Here is a 20503-nt window from a genome sequence, read left to right as displayed (position 1 = left end):
CCGCGGCAAGAAGGGGGGACGGCAGGCGCGGGCAGCACCCGGACTTCAGTTCACGACCCCGTTATTCCACGGAAAAATGGAACATTCTGCTCCTTCCGCCAGCAGAGGGGAGGTGGGGAGAACCCTTCGATCTCGTCTGGGAGAGGCGACGCGGACGCAGCGACCCGAATCCGGGACGCCAGGAACCGTGTTACGGGAATCGCAGCCGCTCGGAGGGCCTCCCCATCGCCTTCGGGCAGCCGCTGAGCCAATGCCGGCGCGCGTCGGGTTTCGCGGGCGCCAATCAGCTTACAGATGCCAAGTCCGGGGGCGGGGCTTTACGGGGCGCCGCGGGGCGGGGTCAGGGGGCGCGTCGCCCCGCAGCGGGAGGAGGGCCGCGTGCCGCGTCTGCGGGAAGGAGCCGGGAGAGACCCGAGGCCAGGGCGAGGAGCCTGCAGGCCCGCGGAGCCCCGTGGGGAACGCACGGACGCAGCTGAGCTGGGGGCCGCGGCTGCCGGCCGAAGGGCCCGGCCCAGCCTGGCGCCGAGGGGGACGTGCCCTGTGGACACGCGGAGGAGCGAGTCACCGCGGCCTTTAGGTGAGGAGGGGCCGTGGTCGAGTTGAAGGGCCGTGTAGCGGTAGGGGGAGGGCGGCGTCGGGGCGGCCAGGGGACCTGGCACTCGAGGGGGCCACCCTTCTCCGGGAGAGGGGCGCCCCGACAGCGCGCGCCCCAAACTTCTTGTTATCCCAGCCTGGAAATCCCCACATTCCTTCTCTCCCTGTTCCCACACCTCCGAATTTGATCTCCACAACTTTATCACGTAGATTTAAGTACAAGCCTCACTTCCAACACACACACACACACACACACACACACACACACACACACACACACACACACACACACACACACACACACACACACACACACACACACACACACACACACACACACACACACCACCCCACCCCACCCCACCCCACCCCACCCCACCCCCCCTCTTCTGGACCATACCCCTTTGTGGTTACCAAATCCCCACTTTTTCCCCAGTCCTCTTTCCATCTCTCCCCTTAAATTCCACTAGTCCCGCACTTGACCCTTCAGTTTCAACTCGGAGGTGAATTTGCTTTCCCCAAAGCCATCTTTTCATACTTAAATGGTAACGTTTCAACGTTGCTGAAAGTTACACCATACTTATACAATTAACAAACTAATGTCTCTTATCGCTTACATGGCCTGGCCCTAATGAGCCCCGCATACCACTGTATGGTAAAGGCACCGAATTCTGTCTTTTTAAATTCTCTCACCCCCTCCCCCAAGTTTAAAGATGATTCCAAGTAGCAAGGTTCTGTTTTTCAGTATTTTTTCAAACTGAAAAAAATATCACAGCTTAAAAATAAGACCTGCCACTTCTTTTCTTTTCTTTTCTTTTTTTCTTCAGAAGGAAACCCATTTCGGTTTAATTTGTGTAGTACTGGGCATTTCAGCGATTATACTGCTTTAAAATAATTATTTGTTAGAATGCCAGGATGAATAGTCTAAAAGATTGGAGTGTTTGGTTTAGTCAGTGCTGTAAACAAACCCTTTAGACTGTGTGACTGCCAGCTTCAAGTTGGAACAACTCTTAATTTGAAATTACTCAGATCATCATATGAGCTATTCGCCATTATCATAATTTCTTAAATTCATGTTAATTCCTATTTGGAAGTATTTTTTAACTGTAAGCTGGAATACTACAATGTTAGAACCAACTTGCTATTAAGTTAAATTGTGCTTTCCAAATATTTCTCTTTGGGGACAATTTTGAACACTTGTTTTTAATCACAAGTGGAAGAAAAAAATAACAGGATGGAGAAAGTGTCAGAAAAGGAGGATAAATTTTGTAGTACAATTTTTCTTTCATCCCAATTCCATATTATTGACAACATTTGTTTAATTTTCTCATAGGTAATTTAGAATATTATAAATACACAGCTAATTTCATACATTTTCTTAGGTAATGAAAAATGTGTTCAGTTATTTACGAATTGCCGTGTTTTCAGTTTATTTAAAATTTTTCCAAGGGAATTTGCATTTCAGTTAAACGTTAGGGTGGATGTCGATTATCATATATACCTGTGAAGTAGGTGTTACAATACCCACTTTATAGAGAAGGAAACTGAAGCTCAGGGTCCCTGTGAAACCTAGATCTATGTAATTGCAAATCCTGTACTCTCAATCAGTCACTGTGTCGTGTTAACACATTTCTCATAGAGGATCCCCTGCTACAATTTGGTTTGGAACTTAAGAACTCCCCAAAACTCTTCTGTAGGGAGGGTTTTTTTTCTCCCAGAAGCTGTTTCAGAGCAGCTTATTTTAATGGGAGTCAGAATTCCCTGGCACTAATACATTTGCAGCTTGGCTCTTAGAGAAGCATGGAATGTTCTCACAGTCTTCTCCACTTATTTGATTACAGAGACATTTTGATCAGAGTTGAAGTTTCTACTGAGCTTTATTATTTTACATAACAAATACTAAGCACTTAGTACTTGCTGTAGGAACGGACAAAGATGCATGAGTCGTCCTTAGGACCTTCAAAGAGTTTACAGAAATTGGTTAGACATTTTGTGAAAAATGACAAGGATGCAAGGCAGTTTTAATTGTATGCAGAGTGATACAGAAGATGCTATAGGTATTTAAACTAGGGAGTAACCATTTAAGAGTTGAAAGGATCAAAGGATTTAACAGAGGTCAGCCTTGACACCTGGGTAAGATTTGGATAAAGGGAAAAGTGAAAGGAGCCCATTCCAATAGAGGTATATGTGGAAAGGGTCAGAAATAATCAAGGTATAGTCATTATTAATAGTCAGTATATGTGTAATGCTTATTTTCTGTCAGTCACTGTTTTGAACACTCTGCTTATATTCATTTAATCTTCATAACCTTATGAAGTAGATCTTACTATTCTCCTTTTATAAAGAAGGAAACCCAGGCATAGAGAGCTTAATTAACTTTCCCAGTGCCACACGACTATTAAGTGGTAGATCCAGAATTTATACCTAGACAGCCTGGCTTCAGAATCTGAGCTCCTAAGGATGGTAAATATACTACCTCTTCATATAGTATACTTGAGTGACAGTTAACTAGGATAATATGGCCATTCCAGGAGGTCTTTTAAAACCCACTCTTTTTTTTTTTTTTTTTTTTTTTTTTGCGTTACGCGGGCCTCTCACTGTTGTGGCCTCTCCCGTTGCGGAGCACAGGCTCCGGACGCACAGGCTCAGCGGCCATGGCTCACGGGCCCAGCCACTCCGCGGCATGTGGGATCTTCCCAGACCGGGGCACGAACCCGTATCCCCTGCATTGGCAGGCGGACTCTCAACCACTGCGCCACCAGGGAAGCCCTAAAACCCACTCTTAATTGTCCACTATGTGCTTCAGAGTATGTTAGATTCTCAGGATATCAAGACATATAAACAAAAATTACAATACAGTGTTATGAATCCTGTTAGGGAACTGTATACAAGGGCATTGGGAGCAAAGATGTTTGTGGGAGTGGGGGGGGAATTCCACAGAAGAGATGATGTTTCATCTGAGATATAAACAGTGCAGAACAGTTTGGAGAAAGACATTCTAGAGCCAGGGAATAGCATTTATAGAAACCCAAACTCTGAAATAGTAAAGTGTGTTAGAGAAAGTCTAGTAGTTTGCTGTGACTTGAGCTTAAAGTCTGTAGGGGTAGCTGGTAGGGCATGATAAAAGGTAAGACCAAATTGTGTATGGCATGGTGAAGTCAAGTAAAATGAAGAGCTTAAATATTTGCTTTGCATTTGGGAAACTACAAAAATAATTTCAGCATGATCAGAGTAGAAACCAGATTGCTCGCTGTTTTCTCTAGAGCTTGAGGGCAAAATCAGAGTAGAGAGTTTTGGTTTTTTTAGAACAGATTTAAATATTGAAGAAGATAGATTGGGCAGGCACACTGAAACCAAATTTTTAGGTTCTTAAATAGCGAAATATTTGGCATTATTATTCACTCTTTAAAAAGCTTTTGAGGAAAAGAGTGACAAGTTTAAAGTATGCTTAGAGAGATTTCATCTATCAATAATAATGTTCAGAATGATTTGGAGGGAAAAAAGAGACTTGAAGCAGGAAGGCAGTTATAAGTATTGAGGTGAGCAGTGCCTAAATTAGGTTGGTCATGGTGGAGGGTAGAAAAGACAAAACAAGTGGGAAGGATCATGAAGGAAGACTGAATAAGATTTGTAACTGAGAAAAGCTAGAATGTAATGGATAGGCAAGAGGCAATGATGAACCCCATCGTCGTAGGAAATTCAAGAAGGGTGAGTGTTTTTAGATGAGGGGGAAAAAAAGTACTGTGATTTTTTTTTTAAGTGCATGCATTTATGTATTTATGTGGGCATGAGTATGTGTATATGTGTACATTGTTTTTAGACCTGTTAAGCTTATTTGAGTCAGAGGCAGAATATCCAAGATGATGATACATAACTGAAATTAGAAGAAAGATCTCAGTCAGAATATTTGAAATTATTTTGTGTGAAGGTAGTAGTTGAAGTCATACATTTTTGAAGAAGTTGGTATTTTAAAAGAATAGTAGACGCCAAATACTTTTGGGTACATTCATAGCCAGAAGATAAAACCTAGCAGAGAATTCGGTGAAGGAGACAGTAAAGTAAATAAAGGAAAGAATATAACCACAAGATATGGTTACATAGAAACCAAGAGATATGAGAAAGTCAGAAAGCAGAGGTGGTCAACAATGTGAAATGCTTCAGAAATGCTTGTGATATTGTCACAATGGCTACAATCTCTTTTTTATTCTATCTAGTATATCTTAGTGAGATTTAATGAGAAGTGTTAGCCAATTGACATGAGTAAGAAAGCTACATCTCTTGAAATGTGGCTATAGTATAGATTATTGTTTTAAAGCTGAATGTATACATACCCGTAGCAAGAGCTTCATTCCTTTCAGCACAATAAATCTGTTGCCCTGTTAAAATTTGAATATTCAACCTCCAAATTTTCATTTGCTCTTGATCCAAATTAATCAGCTTCACCCTTTGCTCTAAGGTAGATTAGTTTTAGCATTACTTCTGAATAATGCATTTCATACTGGTCTTCTGCACAATCTGTTTTTGTTTGGATGTTCTGTTGTGTGTGTTCCCCTACGCACTCTCCCTAACACAAAATGTTTCAGACAGCACAGCTCTGGTTTGTAGACTGGCATGCTCTGGGATTTTGCCATTGGTGATCTACAGTTATAGAGTCAAAGATGGTGTATAGTTCATGTGTATGCTACTATCTCTGTCCAGAAAACCTTTACTCTTACTTCATGATGGGCTGTCCTGGACCCTGTCTGAATTGGGTATTCTTTATGCTCCTGTAGTACCCTGTGCATATTCCACCTCTCTAAACTGAACTTCTTAAGGGCAAGAACTGTTTATTTGGCTTAAACTATATTTGTAATGTTTTATTTCTTAAGCTATGGTGAGAACATGGATGGTCATCAAAGTACTCTTTAAACCTTTTCATAGATCTCAAACAGTCAAAGATATAATTTGTAAAAGACCTTCTCTAACTATAAGGTCATAAGCATACTCTGTATTTTCTTCTAGTAGTCCTACAATTTTACTTTTGCATTTATGTCCTTAATCAATCTGGAGTGTATGTATCTGTGATGAAGTAGGACTCTTTATTTTTTTTGCTTGTGGAGCCAGTTGTCGCAATACTATTTATTAAATAGTCCTTTATTTCCCCAGTGATACCAGTAGCTTTTTTTCCCATAAGATATTAAATTCTTATATATACTTGGGTCTGTTTCTGTATTTTTTGTTTTGTACTTGATTTAATTTTCTATTCCTATGCCAATGCCATGTTTTAATTACTATAACTTGATAGTATATCTTAATAGATGGTACATCAAGTATTCTGTTTTTTTCTTTTTGAAAATTGGCTTTTGGCCATTTTCTAATATTTTATGTGAAATTTTAAATTGGTTTGTAAAGTAAACCACTTTGCAATTTGGATTAAAATTGTATTGCATTGATATATTAATTTGTGAAGAACCAATATCTCCCCCCATATATATATATATATATATATATTTGTTCCATGATATTGAAGTCTTACTAATGAACTTTTTAGTAAAGTTTTATAGTTTTCTCCATAAACTATTTGCATTGTTCTGATTTAATTGTTTTTCCTAGATATAGTTTAGTTTTTGGTGCTATTGCCAATAGGATTTTTTTCTATCACATTTTCTAACTGGTTATTGCTGAGAGAGGGGTTTTTTGGTGATCTTTTGTTCAGCTGTTATGTTAAACTCTCAGTGGTTCTAATAGTTTGTTATTTGATTCTCTTTGTTTTCATATCATCTACAAGTTTTTCTTTTTCCATTTTTATATCTTGTTTTTTGTTTATTATATTTTTGTTTAAGCCTTCTAGAACAATGTTGAATAAGTGATGACATCAAGCATCTTGTTTGAATCCTGACCTTAATAGGAATGCCTTTAATTTTTATCTTTACATATGATGTTTACTATAGGTTTCTGATAAAGTACTGTGGCAGCAACACCAAGAGCCACACTGATAAAGCTGTTAGCATTTACTGAGTATGTAGTATATGGCAGATGTATACTACACTGCACTCGGTGTATACCGACTTATTTAATCTTTTTTTTTAACATCTTTGTTGGAGTATAATTGCTTTACAGTGGTGTATTAGTTTCTGCTTTACAACAAAGTGAATCATCTATACATATACATATATCCCCATATCTCCTCCCTCTTGTGTCTCCCTCCCACCCTCCCTATCCCACCCCTCTAGGTGGTCACAAAGCACCGAGCTGATCTCCCTGTGCTATGTGGCTGCTTCCCACTAGCCATCTGTTTTACATTTGGTAGTGTGTATATGTCAGTGCCACTCTCTCACTTCGTTCCAGTTTACCCTTCCCCCTCCCCTGACTTATTTAATCTTGACAAAAGTCCTACGAAAGTAGGTGGTGGGGTTATCCTTATTTTACAGTTAAGGAAAATGAAAATTAGGGATATTAAATAACTTGCCTAAGATGTTTTACAAAAAATAGAGGAGCTGGGATTTGAATACAGGCAGTCTGATTACAGAGTCCATCCTCTTATCTACTTCATGAATATAAAGATGGTCTCTTTCAGTCTAGTTTTCTTTCTTTTTTTTTTTTTTTTTTGCAGTATGCGGGCTTCTCACTGTTGTGGCCTCTCCCATTGCGGAGCACAGGCTCCGGACACGCAGGCTCAGTGGCCATAGCTCACGGGCCCAGCCGCTTCGCGGCATGTGGGATCTTCCCGCACTGGGGCACGAACCTGTGTCCCCTGCATCGGCAGGCGGACTCTCAACCGCTGCGCCACCAGGGAAGCCCCAGTCTAGTTTTCTAATACTTTGTTGTTATTTAAAAATTGTAGCTGAACAGTTGTTGAATATTATCAGATGCTTTTCAAGCATCTAGTGGAATGATTGTGTTATTTTTGTCTTTAATCTATTAGAAAATATAGCGGATAACATTGGTATCTTTTCTCATGTTGAACCATACTTGTATTTTTAGGCAAAATACTTGTTAGTATTTATGGCTTTTTTTTCTTTTAAATACATTGCTAGAACAAATTTGCATATGCTTTATTTAGGTTTTTTCACACCAATTCATAATAGTTTGACAATAGTTTTCTTGTGTAATCCTTGTTTGATTTGGTATCCAAATGACTCTGCAACTTCTGGCCAAAACGGGGAAACAACCATAAAACAGAAAAAATACAGAGATAATCAAGACACTGGACTCTGGATGATGAAAGGCAATGATCTTGTGAGATGGGAAACAAATGAGGTAGATCCTATGATTGAACTAGCGTACTACCTTGAGAGAGTTTCCAAACCATGTCAGAGGTTGGGGAAATCTAGGCTAAGCTCAGTGGATACTCTTTGAATTGAAGAAAATGGCTGGAGTTCATAGAACAGAATACTGGAGAATCTTGAAACTCTTGAAACAAGAGAATTCTTGAAAGCTTCAGAGTCCCCTTCAGTTATTTAGCTGAGTGCATGCATATAAAGAAACTACCGGGACTTCCCTGGCAGTCTAGTGATTGAGACTCCACACTTCCACTGCATCAGGTGTGGGTTCGATCCCTGTCAGGGAACTAAGATCCCATATGCCATGAGGTGCAGCCAAAACAAAGCAAACAAAAAACAACAACAAAAAAGAAACTACTGAGAAAGAAGCTCATGAAAGGATTAGAGGTAACAGTGCTTAATGATTCCACAGGGTTAGGAATTGTGCCTGTCCTCACCAGCCAGATTGAAAACCATCTTGATCCATGAGACATTGGATAGAGTACACAGAAGGGTCTTGTGTCAGTAGTAGGGAATAATTAGTCCCAGAATAAGCACTGCTCCAATCCCACCCAACTTATCTTTAAAAGCAAGACCCGAAAGGATCAGACTGTTTTCAAGTAAGTTAATAACTGTGTCCTGGAACAGGACAGGCTTCTGTGTTCAAGAATCTTTAATAGGAGTACAAAAGTATCCAACACACAACAAGGTAAAATTCACAATGTCTGACATTTAATCAAAAATTACCAGGTATGCAAAGAAGCATGAAAATATACGTATTAGAGAAAATTCAGTTAATCAAAACTAACCGAAAGCTGACACATGTTATAATTATCAGACACTAAAGTGGTTGCCATAACTGTGTTCTGTATGTTCAAAAAGTAGAGTTATGGAAGATATGAAAAAGACTCAAACTATGCTACGTATGATTTTAGATACTAGGAATATAGCAAGGAGCAAAACATACAAAATTTCCGACCTCATCTGCTCACATTCTATTTTGGGGACACAAACAGTGTATTAGTTTCTTAGAGCTGCTATAACAGAGTACCACAAACTTAAAACAAATTTATTCTTTTAAGGTTCTGGAGACCAAAAGTCCTTCTGAGACTCTGGATAGAATCCTTTGCCTCTTCATAACTTCTGATAGTAGCTGATAGTCCTTGACATACCTTGGCTTACAGCTGCATCACTCTAATCTCTGCCTCTGTTGTCACATGGCATTCTTCCTGTGTATTTCTGTCTCATAGCAGACACCAGTCATATTATAGTAGGGCCCCACCCTACTCCAGTATGACATTTTTAAAAAAATATATTTATTTATTTATTTTTGGCTGCATTGGGTCTTTGCTGCTGTGTGTGGGCTTTCTCTGGTTGTTGTGAGCAGGGGTACTCTTCGTTGCGGTGCACGGGCTTCTCATTGGGGTGGCTTCTCTTGTGGTGGAGCACGGGCTGTACGCGCGGGCTTCAGTAGTTGTGGCTCATGGGCTCAGTAGTTGTGGCGCGCAGGCTCTAGAGCGCAGGCTTAGCAGTTGTGGCACACGGCCTTAGTTGCTCCACGGTATGTGGGATCTTCCCAGACCAGGGCTCAAACCTGTGTCCCCTGCATTGATAGGCAGATTCATAACCACTGTGCCACCAGGGAAGCCTCCTAGTATGACATCTTAACATCTGATTACATCTGTAACAGCTTTATTTCCAAACAGGGTCACATTTTGAGGTACTGGGGGTTAGGACTTCAACATATCTTTTGCGGGGACACAACTCAACCCGTAACAGACTATAAGCAAAATAAGTTAATTAAATAGTATTTTAGAACAGGGGTTGGCAAACTATGGTCTGCAGACTAAATCCAGCATGCATTCTCCTTTTATAAATAAAGTTTTATTGGAACTCAGCCATGCCAGTTTGTTTACATACTGTCACTGACTGCTTTTGCACTCCAAAAGCAGTTTACTAGTTGGTTGTCACAGTTGGTTGGCCTTACTGAAGGCCCACAAAGCCTAAAATATTTATTATCTGGCCCTTTACAAGAAATGTTTGCCAGCCTATTTTAGAAGGTTAAGTGCTAGTGAGAAAAAAACAGGAAAGGGAGGATATGCAATATAGGCTAGTCAGAAAAGACTTGTATGAGAAGGTGAATTTGAGCAAAGGCTACAAGGAATTACTCTTTATGTACTGACTTAGAAAGATGTCCAATATGTAGTGTTAAGGGGAAAAAAAAGTTACAGAACATTTTTGTGATCCCATTTTTATACACTGATAAAGTATATATTTATACAATATAAAGTTATACACATAGAAATTTTGTAAGATTATACACCAAATTGTTCACAGTTATCTTGATGGGATTATAGGGGATTTTCACATGACATATTGTCAATTCCTATTCATTTGAAACTTTTAAAATAATTATGTATTTTCTTTGCATTTAAAAATATCCTTGTTATAGATTAAATTTCTTATATGTTATCAAATTATATCGAAGGTTTAACGTGTGTGAAACAATAGTGGGGGATTCAACCCCTTATCTGAGTTTGAAGTTATCTTGTTACATTTCAAAGAGGAACGACCGCTCCTTATGCTAGAATTTAACCTAATACTGAGCAGATTTTAAAATGAATTTTTACATCTGTGTGCATATAATAATTTGGCGGTTGAGGAGTCAGTAGCCTTAACTTACTGCTAGTGGAAGACAAAAGGTATGATTTTGTGTAAGATTTGCTTTAACTGCTTTTATCAGATTCAACAAAATGTTCCTTTCACATGTCTATGACATACATGGATATCAAGGAGGTTTGGATTAAGCATGGGGGAGCCAATAATGTTTCCAAGCACGTAGCAAAACTACACTAGGATACTTGAATACTCTTATATAAGTGTTTATGGGAGTGCTTTATACTGAAACTCAGAAGATATCTAAAATGAGATGCTTTCTCAAAACCTGAAAGACCAGTAGGTGGCAGGAATTTAAGTACACATATAAAAACTTGTCAAAACTGTCTTTCTAAACAAGACCCTCCTCTCTCTACCGTGAGACCCACCGAAAAGAGTAGGACATTTAGAAGCAGAGGACTTAGTTTCAAATCCCTGCTCTTTCACTTACTAATTTTGTGATTTGGGTTAGTACCTTACCCTGTCTGAATTTTTGTTTTTTCTTTTGTAAAGTTCCAATAATTAATCCCTGCCTTTCCAAACCCAAGAATGTACAATTCCAAGAGTGAACCCTAAAGTCAGCTAGAGATTTTAGGTGACTATAATATGTCAATGTAGGTTCATCTTTGGTGAAATGTACCATTCTGGTGAGAAGTGATGTTAATAATGCAAGAGGCTATACGTGTGTGGGGACAGAGGGTCTGTGGGAAATCTCCTTGCCTTCCTTTCAATTTTGTTGTAAACTTAAAACTACTGTTAAAAAAAAAAACCTTTAAAAAAATAATAAAATAATGATCCCTGCCCTATCCACCTGCTTCTCTAGGATATTGGGAGAATCAAGTGAAATAACTTACATGAAAGCAGTTTGTGTAATGTGAAATAGTATACAAGTATTAGTTATTATGAATTCATGATTAGTAGTAATGGAATAGAACAGAGTTGGATAACTTTTTTTTTTAATGTTGAGCCTTCTTTTTTAATTTTTATTTTATTTTTGGCTGTGTTGGGTCTTCGTTTCTGTGCAAGGGCTTTCTCCAGTTGTGGCAAGCGGGGGCCACTCTTCATCGCGGTGCGCGGGTCTCTCACTGTCGTGGCCTCTCCCGTTGCGGAGCACAGGCTCCAGATGCGCAGGCTCAGTAGTTGTGGCTCACGGGCCTAGTTGCCCCGCGGCATGTGGGATCTTCCCAGACCAGGGCTCGAACCCGTGTCCCCTGCATTAGCAGACAGATTCTCAACCACTGCGCCACCAGGGAAACCCAGAGTTGGATAACCTTCTAAATAATTAATTTGATAATCAGTTAATGTAGGCATGACTGACTTTTTGCGAATTTATCCATAATAACACTACTGTGTATGACATGATGTAAAAGGTACCATACTGAAATTTCCCCATCCTGATCCCTGCTCAGCTTATTTATTCAACAAATATTACTTTGCCTTCTATTTGGCAGTCGTAATTCATCTACTGTTCTACAGTTATAGTAGTACTGTTTCTGTAGTAATAAGGTTTATACTGACAGTCTTCCTCACATGCAACGTAAATCTAAATTTATTATTCTTTTTCATTCTATCCTAATTTTTTATCAAACTAAAAGGGAAAAAACTCAAAAATCACAATCCATAGGAATAAAAATAATTTATAAAGGGTTAAACTATTAAATATTTAACAATCAAACTCCACTACTTTTTCTCCCACTTAAAACATCCATGGAAATTAAAGTAAGAACAAACAGCTTTAAGGATAGCTTTGGATTTGTTCTAATTTTTTAGCTAAATCATCCATAAACTTTGTTACTTTAACATTAATAGTAGTGAATTATTTATGACGCATCTTTTTTTTTTTTTTTTTTCTGTACGCGGGCCTCTCACTGCTGTGGCCTCTCCCGGTGCGGAGCACAGGCTCCGGACGCACAGGCTCAGCGGCCATGGCTCACAGGCCCAGCCGCTCCGCGGCACGTGGGATCTTCCCGGACTGGGGCACGAACCCGTGTCCCCTGCATCGGCAGGCGGACTCTCAACCACTGCGCCACCAGGGAAGCCCTATGATGCATCTTATGCCTCCTTTCAACACATTACCATATTGAAAGCACCATAGTTGAGGAATTGCTGCTGTAGAACAACCGCTTAGTTCTTGGAAAAATCCTTTCCTGTGTCTGTGGTTAGTGGTCATGTTTTGGCTTCACAGAACCTTCCAAAATAACATGCGAATTTCAAGGAAAATCAATATATACAATATGTGCTTGTAATATATGCATAGAATATTCTGCAAGACATGAGGAGAAAGGATAGTGCTAATAATAGAACTTTAAATTGATTATCTGCTGTCAACAGAATGAAAGGGGAAAAATAAGCAGAGTACTATCAATTCAATCCATTTTAAAACAAGATAAGCCCCCAAATGAAGTGGACGAGACTGCATATAATATTTTAGATAGTATCAATACTATTGTGTCTCCATCTCTTAGGTTTGGACTGTGACATCAAGTTCCTTAATAGATGTTCCTTTATCACATTTCAATGACAATCCTTTAAAAATTAGGAAACATTACTTTCTAACTGTTAAAATGCGAAACCTACCTTTGCCTGTTTTTCCTTTTATTTGTGTTTCATGGCACTGCTCACATAAATCTAATTGCTTTGAAGTAATCAAACTTTCATGGACTTCTTTTTTTTTTTTTTTTTTTAGATGTTGGGGATAGGAGTTTATTAATTAATTTTTTTTTTTTTTTTTTTTTTTTTTTTTTTTGCTGTGTTGGGTCTTCGTTTCTGTGCGAGGGCTTTCTCTAGTTGTGGCAAGTGGGGGGCACTCTTCATCGCGGTGCGCGGGCCTCTCACTATCACGGCCTCTCTTGTTGTGGAGCACAGGCTCCAGACGCGCAGGCTCAGTAGTTGTGGCTCACGGGCCTAGTTGCTCCGCGGCATGTGGGATCCTCCCAGCCCAGGGCTCGAACCCGTGTCCCCTGCATTAGCAGGCAGATTCTTAACCACTGCGCCACCAGGGAAGCCCCATGGGACTTCTTGTTTCAGAGTTTTGTTATAAGACTATAGTACATAAATAGAAAGATTGCCAGTTTTCAGAACTATAAAGAAACCTCTCTACAGTGTGAACAAGGTACTTGGTAGGGTAGGTGGTCAGGATGACATGACCACATACCACTCTACCAACACGCTCAGATATTTTTCTTTTCTGTTGTTTTGATGAACAGTTGAATGATGTGGTAGATTTTTCTACTCTGGGACTATTTAAAGTTGGGAAGTAAGGAATAAAATAGGTGGAGGAAAATGCATCCTGCAACTTAGTTCTTTTATAGCTTTACCTGAGACAGTCTAAACAATTCATTATCAAATTATTTTGTTATAGAGTGACTGTTACCTGGTTAGGGAGTATAAAAGTATTTATATTTTGTAAAATGATACTATGTTTCAAGTGTAGTACTATGAAGCCCTCATCAAGAAGTTAGTAGTTTTATCTTGGAGAGATACACATTAAGTACTTTTTATTTAAATTATATTTATTTTCTGTTTTCTACTGAAGCCACAAGGTACAACATTGGAAAAGGTACAAAGAGCACACTGTAGAGTCTCCCTCCCACTCTAGTGTCTCAAACAGCCAGTGGCAGCCAGTATTTGAATTTTTATCCTTCTAGAGATGTTTTATGCACATATAAGGAAATGAGTATATGTTTTGCCTTTTTTGTTGTTTTTGGCCATAAATAACAAATACACTGTTGTATACCTTAGCAATGTATTTTAGATATGATTCTATATCTGTACTTTTTTTAATGACTACATGTATACTATATTTGGATATGCCATAATTTACCTAGTCCCCTATTCATGAACATTTAGGTTGCTTCAGCTTTTTACTATTAAAAAGAATGCTGTAGGGCTTCCCTGGTGGCGCAGTGGTTGAGAGTCCGCCTGCCGATGCAGGGGACACAGGTTCGTGCCCCGGTCCGGGAGGATCCCACATGCCGTGGAGCGGCTGGGCCCGTGAGCCACGGCCGCTGAACCTGCGTGTCCGGAGCCTGTACTCCGCAACGGGAGAGGCCACAACAGTGAGAGGCCTGCGTACTGCAAAAAAAAAAAAAAAGAAAAGAATGCTGTAGTGAATAACCTTGTACATGTGTTGTTTTGCCTATATTCATAGGATAACATACTAGAAGTAGAATCATTAGATTCAAACGTACATGTACTTTAATTTTGACTGATAGCGCAAAATTGGCCATATACCTTGTCTGGGTAGGGTTTTTGTTTTTAACTGAGGTCTCATTTACAAACAATAAAATTCATAGTTTTAGGTGTACAATTTGATGGGAAGGTTATGCCAGTTTATAACTGGCAGTGTATGAGAATGCCTTTATGTCATATTCTCATAACGCTGTTGGTAACTTTTTAGTTTTTATATTTTTGCCAGTATTCAAGGTGAGAATGATATTGCAATAGTTTTGTTTGTTTTATTATTTTTACTAACTACAACTTGTATACAATAAAGTTCACAAATCATAAGTGTACGGCTCATGTTCAGTATCCCAGAATGCTCCCTTCTGTCCTCCCACCACCTTCTCTCCAAAAGAGAACCACTATTCTGACCTATCCCCATAGATTAAGTTAGCCTGTTTTTGAACTTCATATAATTGTCAGTGTCAATGCTGAGGCTTATCATGTGCTTTTAACTTGGTAAAGAACTGCCAAATTGTTTTCCAAAGTGTCTGTATCATCTTGCATTCTTGTCTGGGTTGTTTTAATTTGTATCTCACTATGAGTGAGGTTGAAAGTATTATTTCATATATTTGAGTTACTTGTATTTCCTTCTCTATAAACTGCCTGTTCAGCTCATCTTGCCTGTTTTCTTCTAAACAGGCAAGATGAGGTGTTGGAATTTTTTTTAGTGATTTGTAGGCATTCTTCTTATGTCAGGAGATATTTTTGGTCAGGCTATGAATTACAAACTCTTTCACCCATTTTGTCAATTATCTTTTGAAGTTGCTAATGCTGGGTTTTGCCATGTAGAATTTTGTCTCTCTGAAGCTCTCAGTCTCACAGAGTATTTACTAATAGTGCAAGACTTCATAATACGGAAACAGAATTGCTCTTTTAATTAACCTTAAAGTATAAATTGTTTCCCAGTAATATTTTATGTAGCCATAACTTTAGTGGGAATAAAGAAAAATATTCTGAAGACTTCAACTTGTTTTCTGCATTCTCATAAGGATTTTACCACCTTTTAGAAAACAGCTATACAATGGAAACAAAAGAGCTTTAGAAATTGTCTGAATTTATTATGTGTAGTAAGAGTAAAAATATTTAAAATAATATTACATGTGTCTTTTACAGAAATATCTATGCAAGATGTTGACATTGCAAACTTGGATAGTGCAAGCCGTGTTTATTTTCCTCACCACTGAATCTGTAGGTAAGGTTCATGAAATATACTACCTCCCAACCCCACAAATTAGGTTTGTATATTTTTGTATAATTACATAATTAAGCTTATGTTGAATAATTAATTATGCTTATATATTTATTCTTTCTAGGATCATTATTGAGAGAATGATGTTGTCTTAAAAATGAATTTAAGGGGGCTTCCCAGGTGGCGCAGTGGTTGAGAGTCCGCCTGCCGATGCGGGGGACGCGGGTTCGTGCCCTGGTCTGGGAGGATCCCGTGTGCCGTGGAGCGGCTGGGCCTGTGTGTCTGGAGCCTGTGCTCTGCAATGGGAGAGGCCACGGCAGTAAGAGGCCCGCGTACCAAAAAAAAAAAAAAAGAATTTAAGAAGTAAAAAATACTCTTGATAAATTATAATTTGTATAATTTGAGTTGAAACACTCAATTACTCAGTAATCCTAAATCCTGTTTAGCTATACTAACAGTAACTTTAACGTAGAGAAGGAAAAAAAGGGTTTATTTTGTTTGTTTTTATAAATAAAGAAATAGGAAATTTGTTACTTTTAGCACTTCACTCCTTAACCTTCACTCCAGAGGTGTCACTGAGCAGCAGTGTGATTGTGATAACAGAATAAAGAGGTCACCTAGAGCAGTACTGCTCATACTAGTCCACAGCCTGTTTGAGAACTGGTTGTTTTTGGTCCACAATGAGATGAGTACAGAAATTAAGAATAAATGTTTAGAAACTCTTTTAACAATTTGACATAGCCGTGACATCCAAGCATGTGATCAGTGGACTTGTCCCACTGAACATGAATATAAAACAAAAGTATAAGTTTGTGAAAGATGGGGAGAAGAAAACCTAAACTGATCCTTCACCACAGATAGTTTGAGAAGCACTGCTCTAAGTCAAACCCTCTTCAAGTTCAAGAATGCAGCCTCTTTTTAAACAGTTGAATTATACAAACCTTATGTTGAAATTTTTCCTTATTTAAGTCTTTCCTAGTCTTGAACCCAAATTTTCTTCCTTGTAACTTTTTCTCATTAATCCTAGAAATCCTTCTATAGTAGGCCCACTTTCCTTTCCCATGTTCAACTCTTCAAGTATTGAAGGACTGCTTTCCTGTGTCTATAACCCCTCTCTTCCCCAAACTAAATTTACCTAATTATTCTTTTATAGGACTTGGCTTCCAATCTCTATGTGCTGATTACCCTCCTGACTCTTCTCTTAATTTCCCATATCACATTTAAAATATAATACCATCCCACCTCTCCTACTTAGCAACTATGAAACTTTAGCCAGTCACTTAATCTATGTCTCAGTTTCCTGATCTGTAAGATGGGGATAATAACGGTCCGTAACTCCTAGGGTTATTGTGAGAATTAAATGAGTTAATACACAGAAGGCATTTGGGCAGTGCCTGGCCCACAGTAAGAATTATTTAAAAGGATAGTAATAATATATTTATTATTATTTTATCTATTTATTATTTTATTATTATTATTGAATAAAATGCACTTAAGAAAAAAATAAATGTATCAGAACTAGACATGGTCTGAGTATAGTGATTTTATTACATACTTTGATCTGAACATTATTTTTATTAAAGCAACATAGTTTTTTGCCCACTAAGATACACCATAGTTTCATGTTAAGCTACCTACCAGTCAGTGAAAATTCTCACAGCTTTTTTTTTTAATTTGATTTATTTTTGGCTGCGTTGGGTGTTTGTTGCTGCACGCGGGCTTTCTCTAGTTGCAGCAAACGGGGGCTACTCTTCGTTGCGGTGCGTGGGCTTCTCATTGCGGTGGCTTCTCGTTGCAGAGCACGGGCTCTAGGCACACAGGCTTCAGTAGCTGTGGCGCACAGGCTCAGTAGTTGTGGCTCGCAGGCTCTAGAGCACAGGCTCAGTAGTTGTGGCGCACGGGCTTAGTTGCTCCACAGCATGTGGGATCTTCCCGGACCAGGGCTCGAACCCGTGTCCCCTGCATTGGCAGGCGGATTCTTAACCACGGCACCACCAGGGAAGCCCTCTCAGATCATTTTCACATGAGTTACCTTTTAAGCCATTTCTCCCTCACATATTTATTTCTTACCAACCTAAATAGGAGATAATTTTCTCTCTTGCAAAATCCATTTAGCCTATCAGTCTAATCTTTCAACATAATTTTGAATCCTAATGTTATCATCCAAATTGTTGGCAATCCATTATAGTCTTGTCCTTTGCTGATTTGATAAATGTGTGTGTGTCTCTCTCTGTCTCTCTCTCTGTTTTCCCCCAAGTTGTTGATAAAAATGTTGCAAATAACAGGACTACATTATCTATTGCTGCCACACAGATTACTCTAAAACTTCATGCCTTAAAATGACATTACTTATTATTTCTCATGGTTTATGTGGGTCAGGAATACAGACAGGCACAGTCAGACTGATTCTTCTTTGCTCTGATGTCTGGGGCCTCAGCTAAAATATTCAAAGATCGGGGGCTGGAATCATCTGAAGGCTCATTTACTTATATGTCTGGTGTTGATGCTGGCTGTAGACTGAGGGCTTTGCTGGGGCTCTTGGCCAGAATACCACACGTGGTCTCTCCACGTGCCCTTGGCTTCCTTGCATGTGGCTGGGTTCCAAGGGCAAATGTCCCAAGAGAAAAAGAGCTAGTCAGAAGTTGTATTTTTTTGATGATCTAGCCTTGGAAGTCACTTAGCACACTCTGTTGGCTGGAGCAGGCATAAGCACCCTTACAGATCTGAGGACAGGAGGGGAATACAGACCCCATTTCTTTGTAGAAGGAGTATCAGTCACTTTGTAAGCTGAGCATGTGCAATGGGACACATATATAGGTATGACCTTTGTTGGAAAATACAGTCTGCCCCAAGGACTGAGGGCAGGCACTTCAGCATACTACTTAAGTCTCCCTCTCATTGATATTTTTAGTCAGTGATTTTTTTATGTATGAGTAATTGACCAATTAAAAATCTATTAGTTTGAAGCTATGAAATTTCTATTTTTGTAGATCAAGAATAGCTAAATATCAGCAGTTTCATAATGTTCATTCTAATATCTGTTTTGGTTTTGGTTTTTTTAATAAATTTATTTATTTTATGTATTTTATTTTTGACCTCATTGGGTCTTCGTTGCTGCGCGTGGGCTTTCTCTAGTTGCAGCGAGTGGGAGCTACTCTTCATTGTGGTGCATGGGCTTCTCATTGTGGTGGCTTCTCTTGTTGTGGGGCACGGGCTCTAAGGTGCACGGGCTTCAGTAGTTGTGGTGCATGGGCTCTAGAACGCAGGCTCAGTAGTTGTGGCACATGGGCTTAGTTGCTCCACGACATGTGGGATCTTCCCGGACTAGGGCCCGAACCTGTGTCCCTTGCAGTGGCAGGCTGATTTTTAACCGCTGCGCCACCAGGAAAGCCCCTAATATCTGTTATAGTATATTCTAATCCACAGTTCTTCATCTTGACTACATGAATATCCCAACTAACTTTATTAAATACCTTTATTTAAATTAAAATACTCTCTTTTTAAAATTTGATCTCAAGTAGCCTAGTAGTCCTATAAAAATGGGTTTAGTTTGGTATGGGGTGGTTTCAGTGAGCCTGTGTTTCACTTTGAAAACAGGAACGTTTGCCCATTTCTAGTATTTCTCTTATTCTATGTGATTAAAAATTGTTATTTAGTCTCTGGTTGTGTCTTAATGTTCTTTAGTACTCTGAAGTATATTTCATAGGTACTGTTCCCTCCAAATATTATAGAGAAAGTAAAACAGGAATGATTTTACCAAGGAATAAAGTAAGGTCAAGGGAGTTTTAAGGACTGGCTCAGTATCACAAGGTAACTTATTAGTATGCCACAAGATCGAAATTTAGAGTAGTTTGTGCACTGGAACTTGCCATAGATGTGTATAAATAATGGCAAGGTCATGTAAATAGGCCACATCATAGGTTTTGAAACAAAGAAATAAATATTCTGACTTATGGGCCTTATGGGTTTTATGAGAGGTGTGGAATAAGAAGATAATTGTTTAGCTTTTTAAAGTAGTTTTATCCTTTGTGCAGTCTAACTTGGGACCAAGTTGGGAATTGGAAGAATCTGCCTGATACTTGAGGTTGACTCGGTAAAAGTATCTCAGTGTTCTTTATAAAATAAAGTGTTGAAGTAAATGATCTCCAAGGTTTTTCTCAGTTTCGTAATTCTCTGATTCTGTATGTCTTCTACCTTAACTGCTAGAACTAGTCACCTCTAAGAGACCCTTCCAGACCCCATCAATGTGACTAGATTACTTGTCTCTGGAGAGTAGTAGTAATGATGATAGGCTACCATTTATTGGAGGCCTGTTGAATACCAGGCATTGTAGTAGGTTCTTTACATAACTAATTTCTGATCTCAAAAATCTTTTCAAGATAGCCGTTATTAGGGAGGGTGGGGGGGAGGGAGACACAAGAGGGAAGAGATATGAGAACATATGTATATGTATAACTGATTCACTTTGTTATAAAGCAGAAACTAACACACCATTGTAAAGCAATTATACTCCAATAAAGATGTTAAAAATAAATTAAAAAAAAAAGATAGCCATTATTAACTTCATTTTCCGAGTGAAGAAATTGAAGCTCAGATAGAA

General features: G+C 39.1%; 1 protein-coding gene across 2 annotated transcripts in view; it reads left to right on the top strand.

The window, feature by feature from the left end:
* The first annotated feature begins 341 nt into the window (after positions 1 to 341).
* The window catches only part of IL6ST (interleukin 6 cytokine family signal transducer), a 50938-nt gene continuing 30776 nt past the window's right edge, over positions 342 to 20503 (top strand). For both annotated transcript variants that reach the window (XM_081233001.1, XM_081233002.1), the window contains exons 1-2: positions 342 to 577; positions 15828 to 15906. In XM_081233001.1, coding sequence (XP_081089127.1) covers positions 15843 to 15906 — 64 coding nt within the window. In that variant the 5' untranslated portion in view covers positions 342 to 577; positions 15828 to 15842. The remainder of the gene's footprint in view (positions 578 to 15827; positions 15907 to 20503) is intronic.

Source organism: Mesoplodon bidens, assembly GCF_964165515.1.
Source record: "Mesoplodon bidens genome assembly, chromosome: 4".
Classification (NCBI taxonomy): Eukaryota; Metazoa; Chordata; class Mammalia; order Artiodactyla; family Ziphiidae; genus Mesoplodon; species Mesoplodon bidens.
Note: the sequence above shows the minus strand (reverse complement) of the source record. Positions and strands in the feature narration are given on the sequence as shown.